This window comes from Vairimorpha necatrix, chromosome 12 (genome assembly GCF_036630325.1).
Source record: "Vairimorpha necatrix chromosome 12, complete sequence".
In the NCBI taxonomy this organism is placed as follows: Eukaryota; Fungi; Microsporidia; family Nosematidae; genus Vairimorpha; species Vairimorpha necatrix.
The window spans coordinates 554,393-576,935 of NC_088827.1; the positions used below are offsets into that span (position 1 = coordinate 554,393).

The 22,543-nt window shown below is 31.0% G+C and overlaps 2 protein-coding genes across 2 annotated transcripts; both read left to right on the forward strand.

The window, feature by feature from the left end:
* Nucleotides 1-10,903: 10,903 nt before the first annotated feature.
* VNE69_12141 (C2H2-type domain-containing protein) lies at nucleotides 10,904-12,052 on the forward strand (the record flags this gene model as incomplete). Its single annotated transcript, XM_065475229.1, has 1 exon — nucleotides 10,904-12,052. One exon carries the CDS (start codon nucleotides 10,904-10,906, stop codon nucleotides 12,050-12,052), a length of 1,149 nt encoding a protein of 382 aa, XP_065331301.1.
* A 7,528-nt stretch (nucleotides 12,053-19,580) lies between these two features.
* On the forward strand, nucleotides 19,581-20,102 carry VNE69_12142 (uncharacterized protein; the record flags this gene model as incomplete). The annotated part of the gene is made up of 1 exon (XM_065475230.1): nucleotides 19,581-20,102. The coding sequence occupies one exon, from the start codon at nucleotides 19,581-19,583 to the stop codon at nucleotides 20,100-20,102; it is 522 nt and encodes a 173-aa protein (XP_065331302.1).
* Nucleotides 20,103-22,543: the final 2,441 nt, after the last annotated feature.

Consider the following 22,543-nt stretch of genomic DNA (forward strand, 5'->3'; position numbering starts at 1 on the left):
TTCCGCTTTTTCTTAGTTCTCTTTAAAGAACCGACCACATTCCCTCTATAGTCTGAGTATGCGCACCAGTTATATTATCAACAAAATTTTAGCTGTGATTCACAGTCAAATGTAGATACTCATATTCTACACAGATTGTTTGAATATCACTATAGCCGCGCCAACAATCTGTTACAATTGTGGTCCCCAGAGCAATTTTTCTTGTGATTAATTCAACAAGAGTAGCTCTTGTTCTATTTTCTACGATTTCAAAGAAAAAAGAATTCCCATCCCCTCTCACAACGCCTCCAACTGCCCATACTTGATATTGAAGAACCCTCCCCACATGGTTTTTACTTTTTACAAGTAGAGTTTCATCGGTTCTTCTCCGTTTTGCTGCCCTAAAAAAATGGGGCAGCAAAAATAAAAAAAAATAAATTTTATAAAATCAATTAGAACATCCATTTCTACATTCTTGAATACGTTATTTAAAAAAAAATTTCTAAACGTAAATTCTTCGAGCCAAGATTCGATATTCACACGTTTTACTTCGTGCTGTCAATATTATTAGTATGAAAACCTTTTTCATTAGTAAATCCTATTGAATGATTTACAATAATGTGTTTGAGTTTTAGATTTGCACTACACCGGGATAACTAGGATAAACATAAAAATAAGAACTGATCTGGTAAGACTATATCTCCTATTATCTTTGTTAAAGTATTTATCTTTCGATCCGGAACTTGTACTATACAAAATTTTTTTCTATCTACAGTTTCTATTAACCCCCAAATCCATACAGTATCTTTAATTCCATCATCTGCTCTAGATGAAACTCTAATAGTTCCTCTTGTGGTATTATTTACCACATTATTTTATTTTTATTTATTTTCCCTCCAAATGAATTTTCTAGAAAATATTTTACTATAAATATTTTCCTTTTATTTTACCCCAATACACGTAAGGATGAAACTGAGAAGAGAAAACAAGGAGTCTATTAAACCAAACAATAAAAATAATTATAATAACAATCAACGTTATATTGCAGGGAGGAGCACCATAGAGTGCTATTTACAAACAGGCCGCCTCCCTGGTGGTAACACCATAATGAGCTCATTATGTGTTAATGAGAAGCTCAGTGCTTTTGAAGAAAAGCGGAAATATGAAAGCCGCATGGTCGATAGCGAAGAATTCACGCTATTCGACAAAAAGATTAAAGGAACTACAGTGGTAGTCAAAGAGAAAATAAAGAAAATCAGAAATATGAAGAGAGATTGCAACTTAAAGCATCTCGAGAAATTTGAAGCGTTGGCACAGGCCAACGAGTGGAACGACGAACAGATGGGAATAATTTACCATTCTGTAATAGAAGATGGAAGACTCGGACATAAACTGACGAGTACTAGTTATAAGACCTTAAGGAGCGAAATTTTGAAAATCATATATTCAAGGAACGATGTCACATTATTGATGACAAAATTAGAAACAATTAAACAGATTGATTTTGAGAGGATCATAGACTATTATGAAGAGATCGAAAGAATTATTGAAATCTATGGTATGATTATGGGACTAAGCAAGAAAGAGTCCAATGCCAGACTGTATGAGGCATTCAACAGAGGATTGGGCCGTTGCACGGCAATAGAGTTATTGAAGAATGGGATGGACAACAGCTCCATAATTGATCTAGTTAAGTACCTTCAGAAATTAGAAGAAGGAATTGAGTTGCAGGGAACTCTCGCTCAAACACGTATAACCCCTAGTGAGAGACGTGCATTTAAACAAGAAATTCCCCAAGAAACAGGCAGATATGTGAGAACGAATAAATGGTGTTCTGTACATCGAGTCAAATCTCACGATACGCGAGATTGTTATTTAAGAAAGCTAGAAACTGTAGATAAAGCAATAAAAAAAGAAAAAAAACTATTTATAATTAATAAAATTCCTAAAGTTAAATTAGATAAAAAACTTGAGAAAATTAACTGCCTACTCATCCAAAAACAAAAATCAAATCTAATCATCGACCAAAAGAAATACATAAATAAGTCAAAAAAAGATTCAGAAAGTCGATTTCAAAAGAATTTTGATAAAAAAATGGACGCTGTCTCATCTAAAAGCGCAACCCCTACGATTAATTGTGTGGAAAGGACAGGGAACATTGTGCCAAATACAGGCAAATATCCAAGAAATGATAAGGGGATTACTAAAGAAATAAACAAACCGCCTGATGATATTAAAGACAACTACCAAGGGACAAAAGCTTTACCAACCCCTAACAATGGTAATGATAGGAATAAAAATAAATTAAATAATGGCGCAACGAGGAATTACTACCGCCGAAATAGAATGACGCAGATGTTATTTGACAGAAGCAGACATAAAGGAAACGGTGTACCTAAGGAGCAAATATATGATTGCTTGAACTCGAACCTAGATTTGAGGCTAAAACTATCTAGTATAAATTATTCTAAAAACTTATGGAAAGAATCAATTGGCGATTACGGAGGAACTCCCATTCTAAATTGTTGAATCTGTTGGAGGAGGTAGTATGTGGTATTATTTACCACATTATTTTATTTTTATTTATTTCCCCTCCAAATGAATTTTCTAGAAAATATTTTACTATAAATATTTTCCTTTTATTTTACCCCAATACACGTAAGGATGAAACTGAGAAGAGAAAACAAGGAGTCTATTAAACCAAACAATAAAAATAATTATAATAACAATCAACGTTATATTGCAGGGAGGAGCACCATAGAGTGCTATTTACAAACAGGCCGCCTCCCTGGTGGTAACACCACACCTCTTCTACACAGTACAGTTTCATCTTGAACTTGATTTCCCGATCAACCGATTTTGAAATCGGTTTCAAACTTCTTTCTAATATATTCCCTCAATTTAAGCTTTATTTTTGAACTAGTGTCATTTGACACACACGTTAAACATTTAATTAATCTATAATTGCTGTTACAAAGGACCTCGAACACAACAAAAAGATAAATTTCAAATGATAATTTAATGCCAGGTAAAAAGCTTTTTTTTGCCCTGCATTGTTGTCTCATAACCTATAAACGAATCTTTCCTTTCCCCTTTCCAATAATATTGTAAGCTTTGCAACAACATGATCACAAGAACCACATCGTCTAATCAAATTAATAATTCCAGTCTCGTCATGTAGTCTTTACATGAGGCAAGACTGGAAAACAAAGGATGTCTAAAATTATAAAAGTTTCTTTTTGTCATTTTTGGGGCTTTTTTTAAAAAAAATAAAAATTATTAAATTTTTGCTTTTCTCCGTTTTGCTGCCCCCAAAAAAAATGGGGCAGCAAAACGGAGAAGCGCCGTTTCATCAATTTCAACAATACAACCGACGCCGCCAATCCTTTGATTGTTTATATATGTTGAAAAGCAGACGTACACGGCGTTATTAAAACGCGTAAACCATCTTGATACCGTACATTTACCTATATCAAGTTCTAACGTGGCGGCCAAATTACTTGAACCCTTTATCCATTCGCAAAGCAATATTAAAAGATCCTCAATAGGCAATTTTGAGTTCTTAAAAACGTCTTGTTTCATTATGGTTCCTTTGTTAGAACATTTTTTACCATCACGTCTTGAATAACAACGATAGTTTTTAGTGTTGGTCCGATTTTGAGTCATTGGTATATTGCATTTATTGCACATAAGGACCCTCAAAATGTTTTTTTGCAATTAAAAATTGCATTAACTCATTTTTTTTATAGATGAGTTTTCTAAATTCTTTAATTCTCATTATGGGTCAAAAAATTTATTTTTTTATTTTTTTTTATTTTTTCCCTTTTTTCCCTTTTTTTTATTTTTCCCCCTTTTTTTATTTTTTTAGGGGTGGGGGGGGGGGGTAAGTCGAGAACTTAACCTAAAGATGGTATAAGACCTGTTGTAAATCTTAGCAAAAATACTATCTTGAATTATATAAATTATCTGGATTCTCCGAGATTCAATTATAATAAGAAAGCTTTATTGTATTTCGCTTATTGCATAAGAAATGATATAATGTCATGATAATAAAATGGATATAATTGAAGAAAATGAAAATGATATGAGAAGAGAAGATAAGATTGAAGATGAAAATGTATTAAGAGGAAGGAAGAGAAGAAATTAAATCTAATAAAATATTAGGATTTAAAGTATCGAAAAGACTTTTAGACGACGCATACCTAGTTTTAAATGGAAAGTCGAAACTCAGAACCAATAAAGCTCATTTAAAGGCTGTTATTAGAGGTGAGGGGATGTCGTAGTTACTTACGCTTAAACCGAGCATTTATAATGCTTGGATATTTCTTTATATTTTTATAATATTTTAACCCCATCTTATGGAAGAAGGAAGCCAAATAAACCGTTTCACTAACAATTATAAAGGTTAAAGTTATCTAGCTTAATAATATTATTAGTTTTAGTTCTAATGCGTGAACATTTTTGTATTCTTGATACGTTTTTAGTACGAATATCAATTTTTTTTCTTTATAAGCTAAGTGATCCTAGTTTATTTTCTTTAAGTAAAAATCTTAAATTCAATTTTTTTTGATGAAAAAACTAATAGTATTTTTTGTATTCAATTGCAAAATTTAATATCTATATAGTTTTCTGCTAAACCTTACAATATATTAGTTCTATAAAAAGAGACTTTTTATCAATTCAAGGCATTTATTGTGATATTGTGTTATGATCAGAATCTGACGCAGTTATAGATCTATTAAAGGGTCGGTTTATCAATATTCGATAATTTTTTTTCTGTAAAAAAAATTTATAGATATTTCACCATAAATTAGTTTCTGTTCCAAGGCCTTTTATAAGTTATATTTGAAGTTTATAATATTTCCATTAAATACTACCGGGTTTTCCGGGTTAAGAGATCCACCAATATAAGAGACCATGGATCTCTTATATGGGTGGATCTCTTATAAGGATATAAAACATTTGAAATTTCTTTTAATTTTTTTCTAAATTTACCCCCATGAAAAGAAAGCGTACACTCTAAAAGAAAAATTAGCAGGATTACAAAGATTGCGTGCAAACAATGGGAATTTAAGTATGACTGTTCTAGAGTTGGAGATTACTAGGAAAATGCTTCGTGATTGGAAAAAGGCCGAAGTTAAAATGTATGGCCAAAGCAACATTAAAAATACTTAAAGAATCCGTGCCGGTACTTCTGCCAAATGGCCTCCTCTTGAAAAAATGTTTGTGGATTGGGTGAAGGTAGAGTGAGGTGAAAAGAAGCGAATTATCTCAACTTATAATATTAGAGATAAGGCCTTTGAAATAGCAGAGAAGTTGTCCATTACAGATTTTAAGGCAAGTATGAGTTGGTTGATGGGGTTCAAAAGAAGAAATCATTTTTCATTTAGAAAAATAACATCTTTTGGACAGGAAGACAACAGAAGGCCTCAGGAGATTAAAGAAACCGTGTTGAATTATTTTGAAGCTTTTAATCATAAATTTAACTGTATGGACAGCCAAACAGTGGTGTATAATATGGATGAAACTCCTGTTTACATTGATATGATGCAATCGCGGACATTATCATTACCGGCGAAAAAACACTGAGGCATATACAACTGGAAATCTTAAGACTAAAATTTCCGTCGTTATTACTATTTCTTCAGAAGGTACTGTTTTAAGGGGAATGGCCATTTTAAAAGGCCTTAAAAAACCGCCAAAATGCTTTGTGCCAAATAATCTTTTTGTAGTTACATCTGAATCAGGGAACATGGATCAAAATCTGATGTTATTATGGATTCGTGCATGTTTAAACAAATATGGGCCATTTGAAAATAGAAAAAAAAAACTTCTTATTCTTGACACCTATAAATCTCACTATACTGAAAAAGTTATGGAAAGTTTTGCTAATAATAACATTGAAACCGTTTTAATTCCCCCCCCAAAAAAAAAAAAAAACTACGTCTTATTTACAACCATTGGATGTTTTGATAAATTCTTCATTTAAGGCCGAATTAAAAAGAAAATGGCAGGAATGGCTTGCAAACGGGCCAAAGGAATATACAAATAAAGGTTATAGGCGTAGACCGATCTGGGAATATATTTTGAATTCAATAGCGGATGCATTAAAAAAAATAACTTCTGAAATGGCTTCTAAGGCTTTTAGATTGTGTGGAACAGATTCAATTTTTCATGAAAACAATACTTTTAATTTAAACAATAAACTTCAAGATGTTCTTAATTGTGCTGAAATTGAAGACGAAGGCCTAGACTGTGAAAATTTGTTTGAAGATTTTATAGAAATTTAAATGTTTATTACAATAAAGGGTTCATTTTTTCTAATATATTTTTTTTACCATTTGGCTTGGGAGGTGGATCTCTTATACTAGTATAATAATTTCTTTTTAAAAAGTCGCAAAATTAGACTTTTGGGGTGGATCTCTTAACCCGGAAAACCCGGTAATAAAAAAATACACATACAACATATTTAAATTTTAAATTTAAAGTCATCAACAATTTCTAATTTTTTTAAACGCTTTAGACTTGCATAAACTAAAGTCTTTTTTAACATTTCTGCATAAATAAATTTTAAAAATTAATAAACGAGTTTTTTGTTTACTTTTTTAAAAATAAGATGCACTTCTGAGTTCGTAATATATATATATGTTGACGTTAGACGAAATATGAGATTTAGTTGAATTGTATTTATTTTTACCCATGATTGTTATTCCAAAAAGGTATTTATATTTATTTCTGAAACTTTGTTTCAGACTGAGACGTTTTACTGATTAGAATTACCAATCATGATATCTGGACTATCCGCCGTCCACACTCTTCCCTTCATCAAATAAGATATCGTCTTTTCAGTTTCGGTTACGGCAACTAAATCTTTACGATTAATGTCAAAGGTTTTTCTTCCACAAAGACTTCTTATCTGATAAGCACCCTTGCCTTTCGTGGCAATAATTTCAAACTCTTCATCTTCGTATTATGATTCAAATTTTCTCTTTAAAAGTGCATGTTTCTTCAGAAGAACCATATCTCCTATTTCCAAGTCATTAGGGTCTGACTTCTTAAGGTTTCGTTCGTTAACCTTTTCTCTTTTCTTATCTTCTACTTCCTTCACATTTTGCTGGATGACATTTAATTTCTCTTTCTTCTGTCTTACGTATCCAATTGGATCAACAAAATATAGCTCGAAGTCTTTAGGAATCTCAAGTAGATTACTTGGAATTATCGGCTCTCTACCGTATAATAACATAAATGGTGAAGCATTAAAACGTTCTACTATCCCTATCCTATATTGCATCAGCACATATGGGAATACTCTGTCCCAGTTTTGCTCGTGATCTACCATGGCTTTAGATATTTTTTCTATTATCGTCTTGTTTGTTCTCTCTGCAAGACCATTGGCCTGTGGATGATATGGAGATGAATGTTTAAATTTAGATCCCCATAGTTCTGCTACTGAATTTACTAATCTGTTTGTAAACTCCAACCCCTGATCACTCCTGATCGTTTTGACCGTTCCATGTCGTGAAAATACATCTTCCACTAAAAATCTAGCTATCTCTTCAGCCGATTTCTTTTTTAACGCTTTACCTTCGACCCATTTGGTAAAATAGTCGGTTGCCAGGACAATGAATCTATTTATCACTGAATGCCCTAATAAGTCTACCCTTTGTGTACAAAACACACTTTTCTCGGTACTTATTTTCAATCCATTCGCTAACAGAACTTGAAGCACTTCTTTCACGTCCCTGTGATGTTCTTCGTGTGTTTTACTGTATATGGTAATATCGTCCATATAAACCACGACTTTTGAATTTATTAAATTCCTAAAAACTCCATACATGAGTCTCTGGGAGGTTGCGGCCGCGTTCGTTAATCCAAAAGGCATCTTACAATACTGAAATTTGCCTACTGGCGACATAAATGCCGTAAGCTCTTCCGACTCTGGGTCCATCGGTACTTGATGATAACCCTTTTCTAGATCTAACTGTGTGAACCATCTAGCTCCGCTCAGAGAGTTCAGACACTCTTCAATCGTTGGAGGTTGGCAAACTTCCTTCGCCGTCCGATTATTCAACTGACGATAATCTATACACATTCTTTGTCATCTTGTCCGTTTCTTTACAACTACAATAGGCGCGTTCCACCTACTCACACTTTCTTTAATTATACCATTTTTAGCCAGTTCCAGGCATTCATTAATAATAAATTCTTTCTTTTTGCCATCCATGGCATAGCTTCTCATATTTGCTATCGTCACGTTGGGAAGTAAATCAATTTTATGGGCTATTCCCAACGTGTTCCCGAGACCTTCTTCACGTCCATTCAGTCTTTTGAAGTACTCCTTTACCAATCCTAAGGAGTTGTCACACGCACTGTGCACACTTGGCTGACGTGATGTCTCTATGGATAATTGTCTCAACTCGAGACAGTCCATATTCTTTTTCATGTATCCTGTTTTCATAATATTGTTCCTAAGGGGTACTCTCTTCTTTTGGAAATCAATTTTTCCTTCGTTTCTTGTTAGGAAGTCTCTACCTAATATTATGTCTTCACTTAAGGGACACATCACCTGGAGTGGGATCCTATACTTCTTCCCCTCAATCTCCAGGACTTCTTCTATAGTACCATAATTAGAAACTATCCCAGTCGCGGTTGTTATGGGTTCCCTTTTAACATTTTTTAACTTACATTTTTTGACTAAACTTTTGTCAATAAAAGAATGAGATGCGCCTGTATCTAATAAGGCATCAACAAGTTTTTTATTAAGTTTAACTTTCAAATAGACTAAATCAGTTTTATTTTCTTCTTCTTCAAAAAGTTTTTTCACCTCTTTAGTTTCTTTTGTCTGCCGACGCTTATCGCTTGGACACTTCTTTGCAACATGTGGTCCTCCACAGTTATAGCAAGCAAAGTTAATTTTAGATTCTTTTCCTTGTTTACTTGCCGATATCAAATTTTTAGATTTCACTTCTATCGGCGATCTTCTAGGACTGTATAGTCCTTTAATTAGCTTTTCATTTTCTTTTATGATTTTCAAAAGACTCTTCCAATCAATCGATGCTTTCACTTGTTCGAAAAGAACACTTGGGGAAAGCTCGATTAATTCAATCTTTATAACACTAAAATCAAGTTTAGATTTTCGGTTCTGTGCCATAATGTCAAGTATAAATTCTTCGAGGTCATTATTTCGGGGACCTGATATTAAAAGTTTGTACATCTCTTTAGTCTCATTTTTTGTTGTACTTTGGGTTTTACTGAACCTGGTTGTGAAAGCTACTTTGAATGTAGTGAAATCCGTGTACTCGATGTCTTCCAAAGCTACCATCCATTTCTTTGCTTTCCCCACAACATGTGGCTTCATATACGCGAGTAGTTTTTCGCCTTTCCATTCTTCTTCCAAATAGGAAAACTGTTCAAACCATGCCTCAACTTCTATGCCATCACTACCACCAAATGATCTTATGTCTTTCCTAGAACCCACTGTTTCTAATAACGTGCTCAGCCTGTCTTTACCTGCAGGTCTATCTTCGTTGTCGCCAATGTTGACGTTAGACGAAATATGAGATTTAGTTGAATTGTATTTATTTTTACCCATGATTGTTATTCCAAAAAGGTATTTATATTTATTTCTGAAACATTGTTTCAGACTGAGGCGTTTTACTGATTAGAATTACCAATCATGATATCTGGACTATCCGCCGTCCACATATATATAATGGGAGTAGAGTAATTATACAAAATGAATCATAATATTACGAATTTATAATAATATTCTATGGATTTACATGTTCATATATGAAAACTAAAATTATAATTAATAGCGCAGAAATTCTTGAATATAAAGACATCTAAATTATAAGCTCGAAAATTGTGGCAATATTTACCACATTATAGATTTTTACTCTTATATTCCTTCCAATTGAATTTTCTAGAAAATAGTTTGCTATTAAAATTTTTTTTTCTTTTACCCCCACAAAAAAGGATGTGCGAGAAGAAGAATCACTACTACAATTATGGGAGGTCACCAAGAGACATATCCCCTCACAAGAGGACAGCTAATTAACCAACTGGGATTAGCATCAATAAAAAAATTCAAATAAAACTAATCTAAGTGCAGGGGGAAGCATCGTTGAATGCTATTTACAAAATGGCCATCTTCCTGGTGTAAACACCACAAAAATACATTTATAATGTACTTTAAAATTTCTGTTTTTTTCTTTACAGAAATTTTTTTATATACACATAAATACTATAACAACAGTTATATTTTTTAATATTATAAATAAAAAACTTTTATGATTCAGATTAAATCAACCCCTAAAAATATAAATAATCATTTTGAGTCAGATTATTATTAATTAAGTCACTAAATGGAAATTTGATTGTTCTTTTTGAAAAAAATATTTATCGTTTTAATGGGAATGACGTGGATAATCATTTACAAAGGTAATATTTCAGTGTATATATGAGAGAATTGGCATATAAAAAATTACAGTTTGTTATTAAATACATAGTAAATAATAATGTGAAAGAATTTGACAAAATTCTGACCTAAGTATTATTCAAACCTTTTTAATTATATAATATTTGTTATAGTTAAAAAATAAATTTTTGTGTAATTAGATTTATCATTATGTCCAAAAATATAGAAATCAAATAACGATATTTATAAATAGATTGTATTGTTTTTTATATAAATAAATTGTTTGATTCATAATATTCTTTTGGATTTTCAATATACGTGCTTAAAATCGTCAGAAACATTGCAAATATTTGTAAGTAAACAATTAAAAATTACAGAAACATGTTTTTTATCTTTTCTGAATATTTTTTGAAATTATGTAAGATAAAACAAATATGAGTATACATGATATAATAACCCCTTTCTCCTTTTAAAAGATAAAACCAAAAAAAAATTACGAAGGATATGACAAAAAAGAGAGATAAACCAGAAACCCCTTTTTTACAGACAAAATCTTCTAAGACATCTAAATCAAATAACCCGTCGAAAGCAAACAAGAAACTGAAAACTGAAAATAAAAACACAGGCACTAATACAAGAAATGGTAATGACGGTCGAAAAAAACATTCTAAATTGAAATTAAAACAAGATACAGACTCATTTGATGATTTATATGATACTTATATCCCAGGTTCCGAGAACTGGCCAAAAAGACAAAGCTCACAGATAAAAAATAGAAATAACGCCGAAAATAGTATTTATAAATCTAAAAGTTTTAACGATTATAAAGAAGGTGATGAAAAGTTACCTATTGAATATTTAGTTGAATGCGCCAAACAAGAAGTTGTATCACCAAAAAAAGAAAAAAAGACAAACCTTCAATATTTATTAGAAGCTGCACTTGAAGCAGAAAATGAACTAACCAAAAATTCTAACATAAAAAAAAGAAAGTTATCGGAAAAATCTGATGTTTTAAATAAAATAGAGAAAAGGAAAAATCTAAAACAAAACAAAAAGTTAGATCATACAACAAACGAATCTAGAAAAGAAAAAGATGTTGGAATTCTTTCTGAAGCAACACTTGAATATGATAATGAACAACCCCTAGAAATTAATACAGAAAGTAGAAGATTAGAGGCGAAATCAGAATGTGAAGGGATAAAAAACATACAGAAAAAGTTAAAACATAATCAAAAGATTAGTTTAGATCAAAATGAAGATAAATTAGTAATTCGAATACCAGCATATACTCCCAAAGAAAACTTAAAAACGAAAAAAGCGCTGAAATCAAAGAATAAAAAAGTAAAACGTGCTATGGATAACCCAATAATAGAAAGTAAAAATTATCCTAAAGACATGTTTCCTGTAGAGATTATCGGGGATAAAAAAATGTACCTTTGTCCGTGGCGAGGTTGGGACGATATGTCCAAAACTTGCAATAGACAGTGGCATACTTTGAACCAAGTAAAAAGACATTACCATTCGCATACTGGAATAAAGGGTATTGAATGTCCAAGCAAGGGATGTAACAGGAAGTTTACTAGAAAAGATTTTGTGAAAAGACATCTCAACGAAAGTTGCAAATACAAAGATGAAAAGAAGAAAAAAGAATAATATTTTAAGAAAAAAGGGCAATACACTAATAAACTATAGAGTTTTATACATTTTTTCTTTTTTTCACGTTATGTTTTGTTTCTTTACACAAAGAAAAAAAAATATGTTAATTAGCCCGATTTACAGAATAATAAATCAATTCTAAAACTTTTGAAATGCTAAGTAAATAAATTTGTAACTATTTTTAATAGATATATAAATAATGGACAATTTGTTTCTGTTTATTTCTTAGGGCTTTTTTTACTATAGTAAGATAAAAAGATCAAAGAAATTAATTATTATTATTTTATGCAAACTAAAAAAAAAAATTTTCATCTGATTTTTTATCAGAATTATAACGAAATTATATTAATTCCGTCTTACTTACACTTGTGTTATTGTAGTCTTTTGGGATCAAGTCCATTATATGCCCAGGATTAGAAATTTTGGGCATATAATGGACTTGATCCGAAAAGAATATGTTTGAACAAAAGAAAACATTTTCATATTATGACAATCGAACAAATTTATGCTTCCAAATAACTTCGAACTATTGTATGAAAAACACATAGAAGTAGTATTGTACACCATCCGCGATGATAATATTGGAATAATCTAAAGATAATTTATTTCGTGCTCATTGTTCTTTTCAATATTTCTCTTCGTATGTATTAACCAGGAAAATTTCTCTTAAAATATTATTTGTATATTATATCATAAATGTTTATCATAAAACTACAATAAAAGCTTTCATACTGCAAAATTATCATAATATCCTACCTGTCACATACAGACATAACTTTTTAATGTATGACTTCTCTTTGAAATAAATTATGTCATCTGGGGGTTTGTGGAAAATCAGAATTTAATTATTAATTAATGCATAAATAAGAATCATCCGGTCTGTTAATTTTTTTTTGCAACCAACCTAAATCAAATTTTTAAATGCCGTATATATATATAAATTTTCTATTTCAGATCTAATTTCTATGAAAGATACTCGATATTACCCTTATATTTGTAAAATAAAGAACAATCTGGTATTTGAAAAGTAACAACATCGAAATAATTGCGTAATTTATCACTATACAAAAAACAAATGCTAGGATAAGATATATTGCTGAAGTCCAATGTGAAATGTAAGATAACATTGACATAAAAAATCATAAAAACATTGTATCAATACACAAATAATATAATGTGATCAATTGTTTTCCTCTTATTTATTTTTACATTTATGTTTTGCCGCTTTGTGAAGATCTTAAATTTATATATAACTACATAGTTCGTAACTGTAGAAAGTATGCTGTACTTTTTTAAGTACAATTAAAAAAAATCAATGGAACTTTTAACTTATTCGAATATTTTGGTAAAAAATAATTTTTTTGAGTGTCATATAACATGAGATTACGATGTTATTGGCCGAATCTTCCATAAATATTAAGTGTTGAAGTAGACTAAATATGCAGTATTGAAATATTATTTCAATTACTTACCTTCGTCAATTCGAAGATGGATTTATATTCAACACAAACAATTGTTTCAGATGCCAAGAAGACAATCTGATTCGTCCGGACTATCCGTCGCCCACAATAAATAATATACTTATTGCTAATGGTCAAAAACATAAAGTATTTTTAAATTATAAAGTAATTGAACACATCAATACAGACTTATATTCGAAAGAAGGCATAGAAATGTTTTTTATAAGCATTAACATAACAACCGTCACCATTGAAAATACCCTTAAACTGCAATTATATAAACAATCTGTTTACATAGAGTTTGAAAGAACTCCATTAAAAGAAATTAAAATCAATATAAATAAAAATTTTATGTAAAAATAAAACAAATAAATAAATTAAATAAAAAAGGTAAAAATACAAAAAAAATTGAAAGGATTGAAACATAAAGACTCTTTTATATCAGTAATGAGCCATCAACTGTTTTTAGAGTTTAACATAGCTTAAAAAAATACAGAAAGAGTACGGTAAAAAGATACAATAAAACCAGATTGACATATAATTTAAGTCACTATCGTTATAATATATTGTGAGGTGAAAACTTCTAAGGTTGCAAAACGTTTTAAGTAAATATTTCGAGTTTTTTAACCGTTTACTATTATTAAAAAAATAGAACTGTAGTATTATTTGTCCCCGTTCGGAGCGGAATCCAAGAAAAAGGCTTTATTGAGAAGGGTAAAAAATTAAGAAAAAAAAATCCGGTAGGAGCGGAATCTAGGAAAAATGCGGCCATAGTCAGCTTTAGGACGCAAATTTCGATATAGGTATTTTTTGATTTTTTGCCCCTTTTTTAAAAAAATGGAAGAAAGAAAAAGACAAGAGCAGAATTAAAAACAGTGTATGAAAATTTAATTACTAAAAGACAAAATCAGATTTGCAGTGTGTGATAAGAGAATGAGGCTTACGAGAAAACATAGTTTTGTTTTAATTTGTACCTGGAAAGATTGTAAGAAGCAAACATCGATATGGACAAATACTTTCTTTGAAAACTTTAAACTCGATCATGTCCCGATTTTGTAGGTACTAAATTCGTGGATTCTTAGCTATATTCGTAAATTTATTTGCCAAATTCTCTGTTGTTCTAAATTTTCGATATCTTTTTTACTTAAAAAATTAAAGGAATTAAATTTCTATGATATATATTTATCATCTTTAACAAGATAGAAGGAGAAAATATCATTGTTGAAATAAATGAAACTAAAATTGGAAAAAATAAATATAACAGAGGAAAATTAGTGAAGGGATTTTTGTGTTTCGGCATGATAGAACGTATTATCGAACTTAAGATTGTGGTTCTATATATTTGAAAATGAGATAAAAAATTCAAATGGGCCTTTTATTAAAATTTGTAAGTACAAAAGATCTATACATAGTGATATGTAGAGGGCTTTTCATTTTCAAGTGAGAATTTTTAAGAACGCCATATGGTTAACCACTTGTTGACTTTCGAGATCCAATACTGGATATTGGGTTTACACAAATACCATTAACGCAATTGGCGTTCCCCATAAACTCTATACCTAAAAACAAGTAGGAAAATGGCGCAAAACTTTATTTATTTAGGTACATGTATGATATCATGAATGCCATAAAAATATTAAAAACATTTCCCTCCTATAATTTTTTAAGTATTTAACACAAATAAGGGGCACGTGATGAACAGAAAGCGTAAATTTTTTTTTAAATACATTCCTGAGTGGTGGATACCACAAGTTAATTTTAACAAAGACGTATCCTAAGCAAACCAAAAAGATGGATAAAGAGTAAAGGAACATGGTCAGCCTCGAGATCAATGTCAACAACCCAAAGCCAATTATTATTAAACAATTTGAGATTATAAGTGATATCGAGAAAACCAATATGCTATAATGGTTTAGAAATTCGAAGAGCTGTGTAATAAATTGGAATTGGACGAGTAAAAGATTCTCCTAGTACTACATTTAATTGAGGATAAATAATGGAAAGGAAGAGGTAGTACTAAAAAAATTATAAAAAATAAAAAGAAAATATAAGTCTCGTATACCCTAATCACTTATTCAACTTTGGGGATTAAATTGCTAAATATTAAACAAGAGAAATATGTTTTGATGATAGAGATGTTTGTCGATATCTATGCCAAGCTTGAAGGGGCAGACTTTTTAGAAAAATATACCAAGAATGAGTATGTGCGAAGATTTACTTCAATTCGTTTGAATGCCTTCTTTGACGCTACAAAGGTTATGTGATGAAATCAAGTACCAATAATGTCAAGGATATTATAGACATATTTGTAAACTTAGAGAAAGAATTGGCAGTCAAAACTTGGAATGACTTAGAGTTATCTAGAAATGCCAAAGTCGAAGTGAATAAACCAAAAAAGAGAAAGAGAGGAATCTATGGTGTAGCTTGCACAGATCAGGGACTCATAACACCAATGAGTGTTACAGTAAAAATAAAAGAATTGTTAATAAGAATAATAAGTTTAAAGCAGATGATTTAAAAACAAATAAAGATCGTAAGTTTTTTCATTGTAAGGTAGTTTTAAAGGAAAAGTCCGAATGTTTAACAGTAAAACTTTCAGTATCAATTAATGATCACACTGTAATCGCTATTTTAGATACAGGATGTATCAAAAATCTAATGGGTTTAGAATAGGAGAAAATTGGGGATCATAGCAAGAAAAGACAGAGAAGTTGGATTTATAATTGACAACGATTATCAGGAAAAATCAGATTAGAAAATAGAAGAAAAAATAAGTATAAAGATTTAAATATAAACAATGACGTAAGATCACACGTGATAAAAAATTATTGCCAGGTACAATCTTAGGAGTAGAGTTCTTTAGTGTGAATCAAATTATTCTAAATTTTAAAACTTAAACAATACCTCATTATAAGAATATTATTAACAAAGTCAACGGATTACCTTAACCATTCGAAGAAAACAAAAATTTATTGATGCTGGCGAGAAGTAAAAAAATTATTTTTTATAATTCCAATTTAGAATAAATATGTTTTTTGTAAAGAATATAAAAAACGAGATAAACAAAGACTATTTATTCTGAAATTAGAAGAGCAGGGGCTCTGAGTATTTTGGGGAACTGACCAATGAGGAGAACTTTGATCTTTTAATTAGCAGGCTTAACTCACATATTTTAGATTGGGATTATAGGACTTTCAAAGATAAAAGGAACGCTGCTTTGACGTATGAAATCACGAAAAATGAAGTGTACTAAGAATCTGCGGATGTGAGGTACCACAGTACCCCCCTCTGAGGGTGTTTACTTTATTTTTTCGAACCCCAAAAACGAAGTGCAAAAAAGGAGGAGCAGGAAGGGGACAAAAATTACTAGAACTTTATGATAGTAAAAATACATAATAAAATAATAAAATGACTCAAAATTGAATTTCGAACGAAATTTTGTTTCTAAATCTATGATATAAAAAATTAAAATTTATACAAATTTATTTACTTTATCCTAGTTTTTATTTAATAGCGCTTAAAAATGACAGATCTCTATAAGGATGTCGAGAAAATAATGGAAAAAATGATTTTAAGTACACAAGAAGGCAGATTTTGTCCATTATGTCTTGGAAATGTACATCGACGTTTGGGAATACAAAATCAAATGCGTTGTACCGCAAGAGGATGTCGAAAAGAAGGTACATGACCGTTTGGAACCCGCTTTGGAAAATAAACCCGCATTGAAATTTTAAAGGACCCCCTTTAAAAAAATGGCAACATTGGCAAAAACAATGTTTGTTGAGGCAGATGTGGTTTTTAGTGATGAAATGTATTTATAATGGAATATAAAGAAAAGTTTATTTTGAAACATTTGATGCTGAATCGGCGTGCGCCTTGCTCGTTTCTGTAACTAGTATAAATACTGCTTTTTCCTTGAGGTAATACAAGAAATGTATAACCTGTTTCTATTATGATCTCTAATCAATGGGTAGCATATTTTGCCACATTAGCTAAGCAAAGGGATGGAGCACAGTACTAAGAATCACTCCATAAATGCTGTAACCTCTAGCGATTCTGAGCCACAACACCATATAATTTAGTTGGTTTTGGCTCATTTCTATAAGAGATATTCGATCTTAACATAAACAAAGAAGAACACTATGAGTACCTTTTATAGTTTCACTGGGCTTTCCAAATTCCCAAAAATCACCGGATAAATTGTCTTCTGTCATTATTTAAAATAAATTGTTAAGTCCCTTTTTAATAAATTTTTTTATTTTTCCCTTTTTTTAAATTTTTTAATGCGGGTTCATTTTCCCCAAGCGGGTTCCAAACGGTCATGTACCGAAAAGAATATATAACAACGAAAAGGAAGCCTTTTTTAATGCTAAATTGTCTTGGTCAAAAATATGCCGAGCTCTATATCTATTGTTTGAAAATACAACTTTCAGAATGATAAAAAACCTACTTAATATCCACAAAAAACAATCTATAGAATTATCAGAAAAAGTAGTAAACATATAACTGGCAATAAAAAAGTAGGAGGTTCAGGTATAATTGTAGAGATAGTGAATCTAAATTCGGAAAGAGAATATACAACAAGGGCCACAAAGTTGACGGTGTGTGGGTAATTGGGATGGTGGAAAGAACGGCCGAAAGAAGTCTAGTGCTTCTAAAGGTGCATCTTTAGTAACGTGCCGGGATTTTGTTTTTTTAAAAAATATTTTTTTACCCCTAAAATGGACAACATCGATTTAGAAAACTCCGGCACGTTACTAAAGAAAAGCACAAAAATTAAACTTGTGAATATACAAAGGCTTTTTTATAACGTTGACACTTGTTTAGAAGCTTTAATTGACTTAGAAGTGCTGAAGGAGCAAAAATCATGTTCCAAATGTGGATGTAACATGAGATTGGGTCCTGTCAAGGAAGAAATCGTTACAAGAGTAGCATATCGCTGTTCGAACTACAAATGCAGTGCGCGGTTGGCTGTGAATAAAGGCTGCAAGGTTCCTCTTCATACATTCTGTGACCTTGTATTTGGAATATTATGCAGATATTCTTACTTTCAGTTGATGGCAAGATTGGGCGTTTCAACAGCTACAATCTCTGCCGTAAAAAGCAGCCTCAGAAAGATCTATAAAGATTTGCTAAAGAATAGAATTATAATCGGAGGACCCGGGCAAGTCGTTCAAGTAGATGAGTCTGTTATATGCAGAAGGGGTAAAATAAGATCTCCTACCTCTTCGGACGACTTTATAAGGGACACCGTTTGGATTTTGGGCATAATAGATGCTCAAAATCCTTCAAACTTCTATATTACGAGGGTAGAGAATAGAACCATTGAGTGCCTTACTGCTGCTCTAGAGGGAAGAATTTGTGTAGGTTCGGTTTTACATAGCGATGGTCATCCTAGTTATCCTGGGGTGGCAGAAAATTTATGTCTAAGTCATCAAGTTGTTAATCATTCTATAGGTTTTTTATCTCCTGATGGTATTCATACAAATAATATTGAGAACGTATGGTCTCAACTTAAGTCTGAAATGACCAAAGAACATGGAGTAAAACGGTCGGAGATAGATACATGGCTCGATGAATTTATGTATAGGAAATTTATGCTTCGAGAAGATGATATGGGAGACTTCTATAAGGGTTTTGTTGATCTTTTATCTAAACTACTGAATTAAATAAGCATTTTTATATCGTTTTCTTATTTTTTTCAAAATTTTGTTAAATTTTTGTCTGTAAGGGGGGGGGTGTTACCTTCCGGCACGTTACTAAAGATGCACCGTTATTCCGATTCTCATTCCTCCTAATTATAAAGAGCAGGGGTCGGCAACGAAGCGCCGCGGCCCAGGTGCGCCCGTTTTCATCTTCACATTGAAAAGAAATTTTAAAAATTTAATATTTCATTTTTTAAAATAAATTTGGTCAATTACATTTATAATGCTAAATATCGGGAGTACATTATAAGGAGTTGATGTAATTTTCGTTAAGAAAAAAGACCTTTCAACAAAAATTTTCTTACATATGATGATTATAACTGTTGATTATAAATAATAAAATAAATAAACCCCTATTCAATGATAAATCCCTATCTAAACAACATGGTGGAGAATAATGATCAACCCAGTATAAACAGGAAAAATTTATCACAAGAATTGATGAGATATGAAATATTTAGATGGTTTAAAAAAATGGAATCATTGGATAAAATTGAATATGTTTCAAGTAAAGCTAGTTACGAAATAATTGAATGGCATTCAACATTTATGGAACATACAAGAAGTTCCTCTATAACATATGACAAGTGGAAAGAAGCATTGTATAAAGAATTTAAAGAAGATGAAATTGAACTAGTGGATGTTTACCGCCTTTTTCAGAAAAAGGACCAAAATGCAAAAGATTTCATTGATGAAGTTAAGAAGAAATCAAAAGTAGTAAAAATGGACTCAAAAGAATCTATGAAAATTATAATGCTCGGGCTAAGAAGAGAATTTCCAAATTTAAGAGCCTACATAACGAGCCGTTGTTCTTTTAATGATTTTGACTTTAAGCGAGTTCTAATGATGGAAAAAATTGATAAAGAATTGGGCGCTCCTTAAATTCAAAATCACAGGGGTTAAAAAAATTAAAAAATTCACGAACATGTATTGTAAACATTCTACAAAAAAATTACAAATGCCCTTATGATTTTGAATTTAAGGAAAGCGATTTTGTGAATTTTAATTTTTTACCCCCAATGCAAGTTAGAAATCTCTACAACATAATATTTGTTGAAGAAGAAGCAGCTATAGAGTACTTAAAGGCTTTAAACTTTTACAGAAATACTATAAAGTGTGACTGTGCTTGTTTTATGAACCAAGTAAAATCTAAAAACTACTTGGAAGGAATCTGCTTTTATTGTACAAATAGCTTCAAAAAGCGAAAAAGCAATAAAAAGGGCACTTTTCTATAGAAATCCAGGATGATTACGCACATACAACTGAGAATGTTGTATTGCTGGGTGATGAAAATGACCAACACAATGGTCTCAGTAACATGTGAGGTCTCCGAGTCCACCTACATTTCTTTTAAGGGCTTTATCCTAGAAAAAATAAAAAAATGAAATAAATACATTTTTTGAAAGAATAGGTGGGCCAAGAATTACTATTCAAGTCGACGAGACAGCAATATGTAGAGGTCGTATAATAACAAATCCTACGACAGAAGAAGACGACATCCCTGGGACGACTTGGCTAGTCGGAGGTATAGAAAATGAAAGCAACAATTGCTTCTTAAAAATAGTTCCTAATAGGACTGCCCCTATAATGCTAGATCTATTTAGTGAGTATGAAGTTTAAGGAACTACAATAAGAATTGATGGGGTTGCTTAGTACCGTTCTGCTGTTCGCGATTTCAAATCTGTTCATGAAGTCGTTAATCATAGTGTTAGTTTTACTAATGACAATGGACAACATACTAACAAAATTGAGAATCTGTGGAGTCATTTAAAGACCGAATTGAGAACAAGAAGAGGAATAATCAAGGTAAACATGGAAGGTTTTATATACGAGTTTTAATTTAGATCTAAATATTTAAAAGAGAAGAATTCTGATACTTATGCAGAAACTTTTAACAGAATACTCTTGTTAGAATAAATGTTTCTTGTTTTTAATTTTTTTAACCCCTGTGATTTTGAATTTAAGGAGCGCCAAGAATTGAACGATAAGATAAGGACTATTTTTCGAAAAGAAGAAAAAGGAAATAAGAAATCGGGTCGTAATGGTTTTAAGGAAGTTAGAAGTGATATAATTAAGCAGAAATACGATAACAAAAAGCTGCTTCAAATAAATGAAGTCTTAGAAGACTCAGAAGAGATTATCAATAAAGAGAATTTAGTTTATATCGAAGACACAAAATTTTTAGTAGTATTTGATACAGGATCTAACTACAATTTTATTTCTGACACAGTTAGATTAAAAGCTGGTTTAAAAAGAAGAAAAACCATGTCAAATTGAAATTTAGAACCTGTCTTGAGGAAACCTTTGAAGTTAAGTATCATGTTTTATGTGACGTTTCTTATAAAAATACGAAATATCAGCTAAAATTTTTTATTTTACCAAAAGTATCCAAAGAAAAAATTTTGATTGGAAAAGATGGAATTAAAGTAATGATAAACTCTAAGGATCAGTATGAATGTGAAATAAATACAAGAAAAGACGCTATAGTTGTAGAGAAAGTATTTAGCTTCCCGAAGAAATTTGAATCTGGAATGGAAGATACGATAAAAAATTTGATAAAAATGAATTATATAGGCCATCGAAGTCTACATGGCTAAATAACATTCGCCCAGTAGTAAAACCAGATAACAGTATAAGAATAACACTTAATTTAGTTGCACTAAACAAATTGGTAGAATTAGACAAATATAGCCTACCTAATATAGAACACTTGGTATTTAATCTGAGAGACAAAGAATTTTTTACAAAACTGGATTTTAAAGATGGTTTCTTTAACATTCCTCTAGCGAAAAAGGATCAACATAAAACTGCTTTTCGATTTAAGCATTTCTTGTATGAATGGAAAGTAATGCCAATGGGATTTAAGAGTGCCCCGGCCATATTTCAGAGATATATGGATCATGTTCTAAAATATGAAATAGGGAAGGCGTGTATCGTTTACGTAGATGACATCTTAATTTTCGGAGAAACAAGTGAGGAACACGATAGAAACTTATGCAGAGTAATAAAAATATTAAAGGACAACAATCTCAATATCATCGAAAAGAAAACAGTTTCAAAAGTTAATAAAATAAAATTTTTAGGATACAATATCGAAAGAAATAAAATATCGGCCGAAAATCGAGAGAAGAAGCTATAAACGAATTTAAAAAACCAGAGAATAAGAAAAAACTTCAAGAATTTTTAGGAATGATAAATTACAATAGAAAATTTATTCGCAATTATGCAACGGGTGTGAGCCACTATACAATCTATTAAAGCAAGGAGTAGAATTCATATGGACAGAAAAACACCAAAACAGCTTCGAAAAAATTAAAGGAGCT